The sequence below is a fragment of the Wyeomyia smithii genome, chromosome 2 (assembly GCF_029784165.1).
Source record: "Wyeomyia smithii strain HCP4-BCI-WySm-NY-G18 chromosome 2, ASM2978416v1, whole genome shotgun sequence".
NCBI classification, from domain to species: Eukaryota; Metazoa; Arthropoda; class Insecta; order Diptera; family Culicidae; genus Wyeomyia; species Wyeomyia smithii.
The window spans coordinates 125,772,419-125,785,230 of record NC_073695.1 but is presented as its reverse complement, the minus strand read 5'-3'; the positions used below and the strand labels follow the sequence as shown (position 1 = coordinate 125,785,230).

Sequence of the window (12,812 nt, the reverse complement as noted above, 5' to 3'; positions counted from 1 at the left end):
TTCATACTAATCTTTATTGATTTTTAAATGTTACTGTTTTGTTTTGACCTCTAATTTTGAAAAATTATGTTGTTTGCCTTTTCAAATCATGGTTTGAATAAAAACCTTTTATGGATATCTAATAGTGTATTGATAAAAAAAAAATGAATTAATGAAAGCTTTATCACATGGTCAGCGTCTGTCGAGTAGTGATGAAAACGCCTGCTTTTCACTGCAGATGGCTGGTAGTAAGATCTTACTAGGGGTGAAGGAGGGTATCAAAAATTTTTACGATGTCTTACATGGGAGGGAGGGGGTTTTGAAAATATGAAAAAAATATGCTTACGTAATTATTGAACAGCCCTCTGGAAGTAAATCGGGAAGATCTTAAATAAATGTGTTTTTCTATGACTAAAAGAGCAGCTTCAGTGGAATAACCTTCAGATTTGTTAGCTCGTATTATACTGCCGCTCATGGCAAGTCCGTCCCAATTGCATTTTTATCAATTTTGAGTTTATTTATGGAATCAATTCCTTTTTATATCTACTTTCGATAAAACAAATATTTTTGAATACTTCGTTCTGAGGAACCATGAAAAAAATAGCAAGTTGGTTTGTCCCATAGCAAAAGTGATCGCAAGTCGGTCCCATTGAAAAAATCTTCGCAATTTAACCCTACAGCCAATGATGATTATGAAAAATGTGATATTTACCACAACTTATGATCTTCAGGTTTAGAATTGGAAGTCCCAAGTGATATTCGATAGGAGGTTTGATTGAATTTTACACGTTCTACATCGTGTGGCTCTAGCTGATAGTACAATGTTTTCTTCAAGACAAAGTTTCCACAAGTAGCATCTTTCAGCTGTTGTTTGTTGACAGTGAACGTTTTAGGTGTGTCACTGTGTTGTTAGTTAAAGCATTCTTTAGTAAATACTGCTTTTCGTATTTTATCCGTATTTTATGTGAAGACGTGGTTAAGAATTGTTCAATTATTGTCGTGAATTCCGTTTTGAAGAATTTGTCAGTCATATCAAATCCTTCAGAACGCTACTTAGCTGTTTTTTAACGGGGCAATCATTTTCCTAAGCTATAGGAGTTTTTTCATATTTGCTTCCACTGCTACGTGGAAGCTGTCCGCCGTCACGAACGTGTGACCGCTCTTAGAAAAATTTAGAACAAGTTCCTACACCTAAACTGATTTTGAATTTATCAGTAGTATCAAATGTAAAAACAAAATCAAATTTTATTTTGAGTGCCGCACTTGGTACATTGTGTTATGCTTCTCACAAAATGATTGTTTAATGAAGCACGAGAGAAAGTTATTTATGAATTGACCAGCGAGTTTCATTCCATACGCAAGCTATTAGCACCGCCATCGGTTTGGAGTAGTTTGTTTTTCATCACCGGTCGTAGCTGGCTATGGGACTAACTTGCTATCATTTTGGCTTCGTACCGTAAAAGTAATCGCATGTGAGTCCCAGCTTATGATTTTCAACAAATTTTAATTAAATTTCGGTGTTTATGCAAGTTTTATGATGCAAAAGTGTTAGATTGTCATTGCAGTACTAAATTCTGTTCATGGTCTTGATTGAAAAAGCATTTGAGTGCAAAATTTCACCTGAAGCGTTACGATTTTCAATTGCTGTTTTCTCGTCACCATCAAAACGCAAATGGGACGGACTTGCTATGAGCGGCAGTATATTAGTGCGCATGGAGAAATCCAAATTGTTCACCTGCAAAAGTTGAATTTTCATCGATATGTGACATCATCCCGGTAAGAACTTATCGAAAAAAGCAAACTGATTGGTCGATAACTTGAAACCTCAGTTGGATTCATATGAATATAAAAGGTCGTTTGCTCGAACAACCAATTTTATAGTATAGTTTTTTGGGGATTTTTCGGTTGCTGCGTACGAATGATATAACGCATGTGCTCTCGTTAGTAGGTAGTTTAATACTAATTATATTTTACATAAAATGTACATAAGATGCTTTGAGTGTACGCGTATCTGTCGATTGATTGTCGAAGATCGAGAGATCCTGTGATGTTACCGTGGACGGGCATTTTTAGTGTGGAGAATGAGTTACGATGTGATGTCGAGAATGAGTTACCTGGTCGGTGATTACAACGAGGCGAGTTGGTAGGGTTACCAATCAAGATCACCACAGTACTTCCCCCTTAACTTTTCCAATACCTTCGAGGGATCCGTACACGGCGGCCAGACCGGGTTTGGTACGTTGGGGGTTTGTTTCGGTGGTTGTTCGTCGGCTTCGATAAAGGCTGCTTTCAGGTGATCGACGGAGATTGGTGATTGTTTGCCATTAATGTCTACGATGAAAACTTTCTTCTTCCGACGAAGTACTCGGAACAGCCCTTGGTATGGTTGCGTCAGTGGTGGTTTCACGGTGACGATCTTCACGAAAACGTGGCTGCAGGTGCTCATCTCTTTTTGCAGGAATACCGATGGCTTGGCGTTGTTTGCATGTTAGAGTTGGGCGGAGACTCGTCATTTGCTTTGTTAGTTGAATGACGAACTCTGGTACTATAGCCTTGCTGGTAGTTTGGGAAAAGAATTCCCCGGGGAGTCGTAGGGTTGTTCCATAGGTGGCTTCTGCGACGGATGCATTAAGATCTTCCTTGAGGGCCGTTCTCATTCCGAGGAGTACGATAGGTAACACTTCTGTCCACTTTGAGTTTTGGTGGCACATGATTGCGGCCTTAAGCTGTCGCACCGTTCTATTTGCCCGTTTGCTTGGGGATGGTAAGGCGTTGTTTTCAAGTGGCTGACACCGAGCAGATTGGATAGTTCTTGGAAGAGTTCAGACTCGAACTAGTGACATTTTGGACATTTTTTGGAACTCCGATTCGTGCAACCTATCCATTGAAGAAAGCTCGCGCGACTGTAACTGCGGTCATGTTGGGAATCGGGATTACTTCGGGTTAACGCGTAAACTTGTCGATCATCGTTAGACAATACGCGTTCCCATCCGATGGTGGTAGGGATCCGATCAAATCCTTATGAATGTGTGAGAACCTATCATCTGGTGTGGCGGTCGGGATAATTGGTGCTGTGATGTGATGAATGACTTTCGATTTCTGGCAGGAGATGCAACGATTGACAAAGTTTTTCAATCGCGACCGAAGGCCACACGTAACGGTCCGTCACGAGACGAGTGGTCGCACGAACACCAGGATGAGATGCGCTATGGAGCTTCAGGATGATCTGCCTCCGAAAATTCTTGGGCACGAACGGTCGGATCGCAGGAGTAGAGACGTCGCAATACATCGGGATTGTTGACAACGGAGACTGGAGTGCCTTAAGTGCCAACGTGGTATTGGTGGGTGGATCGTTGAGGAATGACTGAAGCTCGGTATCGTCTCGCTGCTGTTTGGCCATCAGCTCGAAATCGATGGCTTTGTTGGTGTGAGAGATGGCTTCGATGCGGCTCAGCATGTCGGCAACTCGGTTTTCTTCGCCAGGTATATGGCGAATATCCGTTGGGTGCTCGCTAATGAAACTGAGATGCCGTTGCTGTGTTGAGCTGGCTCGTTCAGGTCGCTGCTGGTGAGCTGTGGTGAGAGGCTTGTGGTCCGTGTATATGCAGAACTCGCGAGCAGTGAGTGAGTCCTTGAAATATTTCACGGCCTCGTATATCGGAAACAACTCTCGATCGTAGGTGCTGGCTTTTTCTTGCTATCGCTCAGCTTACGAGAGATGTACGCGACAGGTTGACAGCCTTCTCCGGTTATTTGGTGCAACACCGCTCCAATTGCGGTGCCGGATGCGTCGACTGCCAGTGCTAACTTGACATCAAAACACGGATGCGCGAGAAGAGTTACGTTTGCCAGGTCCTGTTTGCTCTGCTTGAAGGCGGCTATTGTAATGTCATCTCATTTTAAACGTGTTTTCTCATTTCGAACGTTGCCTTGGATCTTTGACTGGAGAATTTGTTGATTCAGTGCGGCGCGCGGAATGAAACAGCGGTAGAAATTGATTGTCCCCAGGAACCGCTTCAGCTGCTTCGCTACCACTGGCCGTGGAAAATTAATGAAGGCTTCAACCTTGCTGGGTGTAGGTTTTATGCCATCTTGAGTGATCAGGTGACCAAGAAATGCTATTTCCGATTTGCCAATTTGACACTGGCCGGCATTGACGGTGAGTCCGTTTTCTCTCAGCCGATCGAACACAAGGCGAAAATGATTTTTGTGTTGTTCGTTGTCATCGGACGCGATACAAAAATCATCAACGTATGGGAAAACGAAGTCGAAATCGCCTAAAATGTCGTGGAGATGCCTCTGCAGCGTTTGCCCTGCATTTCGAAGTCCGAATGTTATGAACCTAAATTCGAACAAGCCAAATTGCGTGGTAATGGCAGTTTTTGGGATGTCATCCGGTGCCACGGGTATTTGGTGATAGGCCCGCTGTAGATCGATGCACGAAAAAATCTTTCTGTTGTGAAGGATGTTGGAAAAATCCTGAATGTGCGGAATGGGATACCGATCGGGAACCGTAATTGCGTTGAGACCTCTGTAATCTCCACAAGGACGCCATTTTCCGTTAGACTTCTTGATCATGTGTAGAGGACTGGCCCAAGAACTTTTGGAAGGTTGGCAGATACCTTGCTCCATCAAAAACCTGAACTCCGCTCTCGCTTCATTCAGCTTATCGATGGGCAAACGTCGAGAAAATACAGGCTGACCAGTGGTAATGATTTGATGGACGGTTTTCGCTTTCGTGGGACGGTGGTTCATGTTTTGAATGGTGATGTCTTGGTACTCCTTCAGGATGTCGGCAAACGGCAAGGTCACGTCGAAAGTGGTTATGGTGGGTTCGGAGACGGCATTGATGTGTTTGATTTCCAGTAGGGTTTGCAATATTCCCGAGAATAAATTTCCCGGGAAACGGGAATGAAAAATCTCATTTCCCGGGAATTCCCGGGAACCGGTAAAGAAAAAATCCTTAGCAAAAATGAGATTTCAAATAGTTTATTAATAAAAAGTTTCAAACAATCGTTTACAATTTAATTATCAATTGAAGAACAAAATTTATTCAAGTTCACTCCAGAAATTCTTGAACAATCGTCTATCAATCGGCTCAGTTCCGCTGACAATTTTTCGTTAGGCCCAAATAATGTAGTTCCCTTCTGTAAAACTTTGCTTAAGATCGCTGAATCACCGCTGGTGTCTGATTTCTAAAATAGTTCTAAATCACCGATTATATTTTACATAATATGTTGCTACATTTCATTAGAACCTGAGGAGTCCAATACTTTTAGTTTGTTGAAGATAAAGCTGAGTGTTTGGCAGCCAGATTTTTGAGCATTTGAATGCCTTCGTAATTAATGTGAAATCGCAGCCACGACCCAAGTTACACTGAGTTTTATAAATTTATTTATTTCTGGTCGCATTGATTTACGGATTTTTATCAATTTACAGGTTCCAAATTTTTTTGTCAATAAACAAAGAAAAAATCAAGCAACTATCCGCTTAGTAGTAAACTCACTAGCAAAAAAAGACATGAGACGAAGAAAATATTTCTTAATTTATAGTTTACTGAATAAGGCAGCATATATTTTTGACAAAGAAATTAAGCAAATAATTTGATATTACACGGCAAGCAAATATTGATCGTCGTTTCAAGCAAATATTTGCTTCGTATAATGCACACTATGAAGCTGCTCTACACTTCTACGACGTAAGTTTCGTGTTATATTTTCACTTAAGTACTTTAAAAACTTCTGTACTCAGAAGAAAACGACGTAATTATTAAATTTCTATCGAGAAAAAAACTGTAAGATATTAATTCGAGTGAACTCATAAAATTATCACAATAAAACGTGAAATTCTGACAATTTTTTTTTAAACTCGTAGTTCTCTGAAACTTGAAAAGTTAGAAATTTTGTATATTCTGTAAAGTTTCATGGGATTTAGAGATCTACAACTTTGTCGAATACCGCAAAGCTCTAGCGTGTAAGGGAAAGAAGTTAGCATAGCAACGCCACCTTTGCGGCTTAATTCCGAACTAATTCAAACATCCAAAATGAAGCCCTAACTATACCAAGAAACTTTGTAGAATATCGGAAACCGATTGGTCAAACCCTGAGAGCGCTATTAATTTCGTTCCGCTAGATTCCATTTCTGGCCCAGTGTGCATTGGCAGCGAAGAGTTGGTGGGATTTTGCAGGGCGGAGAAGCTCGTGCGGAGAGGGAGGTACAACTTAAATGTCGGCACCCGTGTCGATGAGAAACTGCTGTGATGTATATTGGTCGTGAACGTGGATTCTCCGGATATTCACGGTTGGGTTGGAGTCGGGGTACGGTATATCATGTTGATTTGTTTTGGGTTCGGGCAGAGACCCGGCATTTAGTTTTTTTTCGGGACGAGAGTAGACGGGCATCTTCCCGTCGTAAAAAATGCATGGAACGTTAGGGTTCTCACCTTTTTGCTTTTCACACTTACGGGCCTCCAACGGCGAGTTCCATTTGAACGCGATGGGGTCGCATCGCGTCATCCAGGCGAACGGGATTTTTGACGACTCGCAGAACGTCCTCGTCGTCGGGAATTTTGCGAAAGAACTCCGTCGAAACGGCGGGTGAGTGCTTCAATACGTTGCTCCTAGCTTGAAATCGACGATTTTTCAGGGGACTGAATCGCCGCAATTTCATTGCGCAGTGCCTCAATTATTCTATCGGCAACTTCCGCTTGTTTTTCGAGTGTGGCGGTTGGCATCGAAGCGATGATCGAACGGACGGTACTGGGCAACGCGCGTAACCATAAATTCGAAAGCACTGTGTCCGTACAACCGTCACCATCCAAACGTTTCATTTCAAGCAATAGAACAGTTGGCTTCTGGTCACCAAGCGTCATCCCAGCAGACTGGTTAAACATTGTGTTTCAGATGGTCGAAAATGTGCAACGACAGCGGCTTTTATTGTTTCGAACCGATCATTGTCCGAGGAATAGACTCATTTCGCGATGACGGAATGAAACAATTTCGCACGTGGTCCAAGAGCTACTATCACTGCGTAAAACTTTTGCTTGTCGTGTTTGACCTGGTTCACACTAAACGCGGCTTCCAGGCAAATGAACCAAGTATCGACAGCGTCCGGATCAAAGTCAGGGTAATTAATCTTCGCGATAACCGTCGGTTCACTGGTCTCGATCTTCACGACAGGATCTCCGCCGGGCTCTGTCATGGCGGCTGTTTCTTTTTTTTTTTTTATTTATTTCGTCAAGCAAATGTAGACTACAGTTATAATAATACAATGTTTTCTTATATTCTTTACATTATTTCCAGTAGTTGGTCGTTTTTTTATTTGATTTCTGCCCATGGTGATGTCGATATTTTCGCAGTGCTGATTATAGTGACGCATCATGCGATTTATAAGGCCATTTTTTGAGTAGTTTGTTCTGTGAGAATTTTCCAAAAATATTTTACGATTTCTTAATTGACGACTGGGTGCATAAAAATTTAGTTTTGATAATAATTGAGTAGATTGCACGCGTTGAGAAATAATGTCATTGATAAAATAAAGCATTGAAAGATCGCGGCGTTCTTTAAGTGCTTGTATGTCTATAAGCATGCAGCGTGCTTCATATGATGGTAAGGGAAATGATGTCCAATTTAGCTTACGAAGCGCGTACAAAAGAAATTGTTTTTGGACAGATTCAATGCGTTCTTCATGTGTGGCAATATAGGGATTCCATACAATGCTACAGTATTCCAGAATTGGTCGGACGTATGTAATATATAATAGTTTGATTGTATATGGGTCTTGAAAATTGTGGCCGAAGCGTTTTATAAAGCCCAGCATACTATTTGCTTTGTTGATAATTGTATTATAATGTTCTATGAATGTAAGTTTGGAGTCTAAGATTACGCCTAGGTCCCTTACGATTTTGCATTTTTCTACTGGTTGGTTCCCTAAGAAAATGTTTGGAGGTGGTGTTACTGTTTTTCTGCTAAAGGCTATTGAATTACATTTTTTAATGTTGAGTTGTAATAGGCTTTTGTTGCACCAAGTGTAGAATACATTAATTTCATTCTGGAATATTTCGAAGTCTTCTGCATTGGTTATTTCTATAAAGAGCTTCATGTCATCAGCATATACAAGCACATGTATTGACTTAAGAAGAAAGGAAATGTCATTTACGTATAATATAAAAGAAGAGGGCCCAGGTGGGAACCTTGAGGAACCCCAGAAGTTACTTCTATTGGGTTTGAAAAGGAATTTTGAAAGCGGACTATTTGTGTTCGTTTTGTTAAGTATGACTGCAGCCATTCCAAAAATTTTGTTTCAGTTCCGTATTTTTCGAGCTTGAAGAGCAATAATGGTATGTCGATTCTGTTTCACAAAGTCGTATTTCACTTTTTGGGGTGGTTTTTACTTAGCCGAAAATTTCCTTAGCGCGGATTATCGCGGTTCACGAAACGTGGTGAAAAAAATACGGAATTCGATACGGAATACGAATACTGTTCCGTCGGGGTCACCAATTTGGGGATTTTTCGGTTGCTGCGTACGAATGATATAACGCGTGTGCTCTCGTTAGTAGGTAGTTTAATACTAATTATATTTTACATAATATGTACATGAGATGATTTGAGTGTACGTGTATCTGTCGATCCATTGTCGAAGATCGAGAGATCGTGTGAGGTGAGGACGGGCATTTTTAGTGTGGAGAATGAGTTACGATGTGATGTCGAGAATGAGTTACCAGGTCGGTGATTACGAGGCGAGTTGGTAGGGTTACCAATCAAGATCGCCACAGTTTAATAGTATAGTATATGTAATAGAACAAGTTTGACACCGATCATGGAACATTACCGGCTATATCGTTGACCACGACACGGAGCTTGATTGGTCTGACCTTTGAAATTTCATTCACGGCCTTGAAGCGTTACGTCAGGTCTTTTGAAATTTGCAAAATATTAAACGATTTCGGTTCTGCTTTGGGCCGAAAGTAGACGAAAAATTTGCCTTTCGATCCATCTGGATGAAGCCTGGGGCGAGATGTGACTGGAACAGGGACAGACGAGGATTGAGGAGGGACAGGGTCGGGAGGGCTTGAGGCGGAGAAGCGAAGGGTGAGGGATTTACATCCTTTGCGCTTAAACTAGTGCACTGACACATTGGACAATAAAAATTCTCTTCTTTGCTTTGTAGCTATGGTTATTTTTAACACAGCCGCTCACGAAGCGTTCGGTGCAGAAGCGGCAGCAGCAACTACGCAGTGACACAATAGTGGTTGAACTTCAATGCGGATTAATTTTGCACAGCATTTTTTGCAACTTTTTTTTAAAAGTCGTTATAATTGTCGTCAGTACATTATGATCATTAATAAATGCAGTTTTACTTTGCTAACATGTTTTTTAAATACAATTCAGCACTCCAAACACGGATTTTTTTGGAAGATGCTCTGCAAAACGATGAACCATCATGCAAGAAACTAACGCTACTGGGCCTCCATTGTAAACACCAAAAGCGTCTTGAAAAGTCTCGAAGAATAACTTCACTAATAGTCATTTTCATAAACAATGAATGTACTGTACTGTTAGAAAATAACTTTAAGGTGGAACGAGACGTGGTCGCGATCAACTCGAATTCTGCAATCTTATTTTTTCATGATTTATGAAGACTACGTACATGAAACTTTGATCAATTGTTTTCACAACTGTTGCATGCCTGAAGTAGCAATTTGAGTGCTGTTTATTTAGTGAAAGCCGCTCAAACTACAAAAGTAAAAAGAACTCTAACCTCAAAATTGTATAGGAAAAGGTCACAATCCCGTTTCACCTTAATGCAACAAAAAATCATCGTCAAGCTCATTCTTAGTGTGGACTGGATTGAAGATAAAAGTATTGTTCAGAAAGAAATATAATCAAATTTTCATTTTTATTATGTCTTACAAATATATGCATGATAGGTTGTAGTACCTAGCTTGTTACTTTTACTCTGACAGGAAATGCTTCAAGAGCACTAAGTTTTTCTTGACTTTCTTGATCTTTTTATCGTCTTTTTTTTTAGAGAAGTGTTCTTTGACATTGTCTAATTCATTTTCCTTGATTGCATTATCAAACGACACCTGATTTACTGTAGCCTTATTTTTAGCGGGCTTTTCAAATATTTTGACCACGTGATTCGTATCCTTGCGAAGTTGTTTTCGTTTTTCAATAACGTCTTTATAAAACCAATCTCTTTTGTCGATCTTCTTTGGAAGGTTTTCAAAAGTTTGCTCTTCATTGGAACTCGTGTTTTCATAATCATTATCGTTATTACAAGCAGTAATAGCATCGGAGAACTTTTGCAATTTTGCTACGAAGAATCCATCCATGTTATAAGTGTGAGGATAAAACCTCCTGGTAAGTCTCATAGTAGGATGATACTTTTGCCCAGCGAAATTCACAAACCCCTCTGTACCAATATCTAATCCTGTAGAGACAAGCCTTACATTTCGTTTCCGCAAAGCGTAGTCAATAACCCACTCATTCTCTTGTGGGAGGATGGAGCACGTGGAATATACTAGGTAACCTCCTGTGTTTGAATTTGCACTGAGGCAATCGATCGCTGACAACAACAATTTTCGTTGTAAATTGTAACAACGTTGAATATCAATTTCGGTTTTCGTTGTTTTAACACTGGGGTCTTTGGATATGACCCCAGATCCAGAGCATGGCGCATCAAGTAATACCCTGTCAAATCCGGTCATTACTTGATTGTATTTTGTGCCGTCAATATTAGTTACAATGGCATTTTGAATTCCCAGTCGATGAAAGTTGCCAACGACAGCCTGAAGTCTCTCTTTGTTAATGTCATTTGCGAAGAGTACGCCAGTATTTTTCATGAGTGCTGCAATATGGGAACTTTTGCCTCCGGGAGCCGCACAAAGATCCAAAATACGCTCGTTTTCTTCTGGAGCTAATGAAATTACCGGAAGCATGCTGGAAGCGCCCTGTATCATATAATAACCAGCTAAATACTCAGGGGTTGCTCCTAGCGGAACCTGTAATAAAAAAAATGATATATGTAGTCAGCAATTTAACGCAAAAATGAACTATCTGAAAATTTATTTTCAATCCGATCACACTCAAAATCGCTTTAGTTGCTTTTTATCGTACAATTTTGGATTAGTATTTTTTGTCTGGTCCTTATGGTGACACCTAAGGGGAGACATCTGGCTTCTTACTCTTCTTACTCACCCACCTCGATGATCCCTGTTGTATTTTTCGTAAGTGATGCCATTCACTCGGAAAATACTTGAATGTTTTTAATGCTTTTTATCAGCATTATGCACAATTCCTCCTGCAGGCGATAGTTTTACCGGCTGAGGGTTACCGGAGAATCTGCATCTTTATTATCCTTAAAATCAAACGTGTCATCCATTAAAGATTAGGATTCATTCATTGACCCATCTGAATTGTACTCTCCGCACAAGCAATATGCCTCAACAGGTATGTTCCAAACTAAATCCAGAACGAATTCAAAAGTAGAAAAAAGCTTACACTAAACTATTTCGTTCCGACATTGAGCAGCAGGTATGCTGTTCTTATGCTCCACGCAAAACCGTTTTAATTCCTTGCGCACTTTTAGATCTTTTGGTAATTGATAAAAGTGATGATCCAAGTCGGATCGTTTACTACACCCGTATTTGTACGCTTTGTACTTTGTTTTGGACATTTACTTGAAAATATTTTAGATTATAACAGGTGACATCATAAAAAACATAAATCAAAACAACGAAACATGTTGTTCAGCAACACTGCCAGCAAGCCTGATGATAAATTTTGACGCACTCGAGGTTTTCAATTTCAACCAATCAGCGAGTGTTTCCCAAAGTAGATGCAAATCTATACCCAGTTGTCTCCCCCTAGGGTGACACTTTCTGTCCAAGATTTACACAAAACATGAAATGTTTCAAAAATTTTCAATTTTCAAAAAGTTTAGCTTTTGAGACGTTTAACTGATTTTTGAAACATTTTCGGAACAAAAATAATTATATATATATATATATATATATATATATATATATATATATATATATATATATATATATATATATATATATATATATATATATATATATATATATATATATATATATATATATATATATATATATATACATATATATACATATATATATATATATATATATATATATATATATATATATATATATATATATATATATATATATATATATATATATATATATATATATACATATATATATATATATATATATATATATATATATATATATATATATATATATATATATATATATATATATATATATATACATATATATATATATATATATATATATATATATATATATATATATATATATATATATATATATATATATATATATATATATATATATATATATATATATATATATATATATACATATATATATATATATATATATATATATATATATATATATATATATATATATATATATATATATTTTTTTTTTTTTTTGTTTCAGGTGGAGGGGAAATTTGCATCCAAACCCCTTGAGGTGACCAACCTCAGGGAGTGTGGGGTTGGTTTGAATCAGTGACCGGACCCACTAAAACCCCTCCAGTCTCCAGCCCATAATACTCCCCGGGACCACCGCTAGGTATTGCTTCGGGGAGCGGCTTTTGTGCTCTGTGCACCCTCTTGGTTCTATAGATCTCTTTGCTAACTTAGCTAACTAACCTGGAGACTGGCCGTTAGCTAACACTGGCGTGTCGGTGGTCAACCTGTCGCCTGTTTTGCAATTCTAAAACCGCCCTCCAAATGTTTGGGTCTTTACACATCCTCCGAACTAGGTT

The 12,812-nt window shown here is 39.1% G+C and overlaps 1 protein-coding gene across 1 annotated transcript in view; it reads right to left on the bottom strand.

The window, feature by feature from the left end:
* Positions 1 to 9,842: 9,842 nt before the first annotated feature.
* LOC129722948 (probable 28S rRNA (cytosine(4447)-C(5))-methyltransferase) overlaps positions 9,843 to 12,812 on the bottom strand; it is a 47,382-nt gene continuing 44,412 nt past the window's right edge. The window contains exon 3 of the mRNA XM_055676824.1: positions 9,843 to 10,984. Coding sequence (XP_055532799.1) covers positions 9,932 to 10,984 — 1,053 coding nt within the window. The 3' untranslated portion in view covers positions 9,843 to 9,931. The remainder of the gene's footprint in view (positions 10,985 to 12,812) is intronic.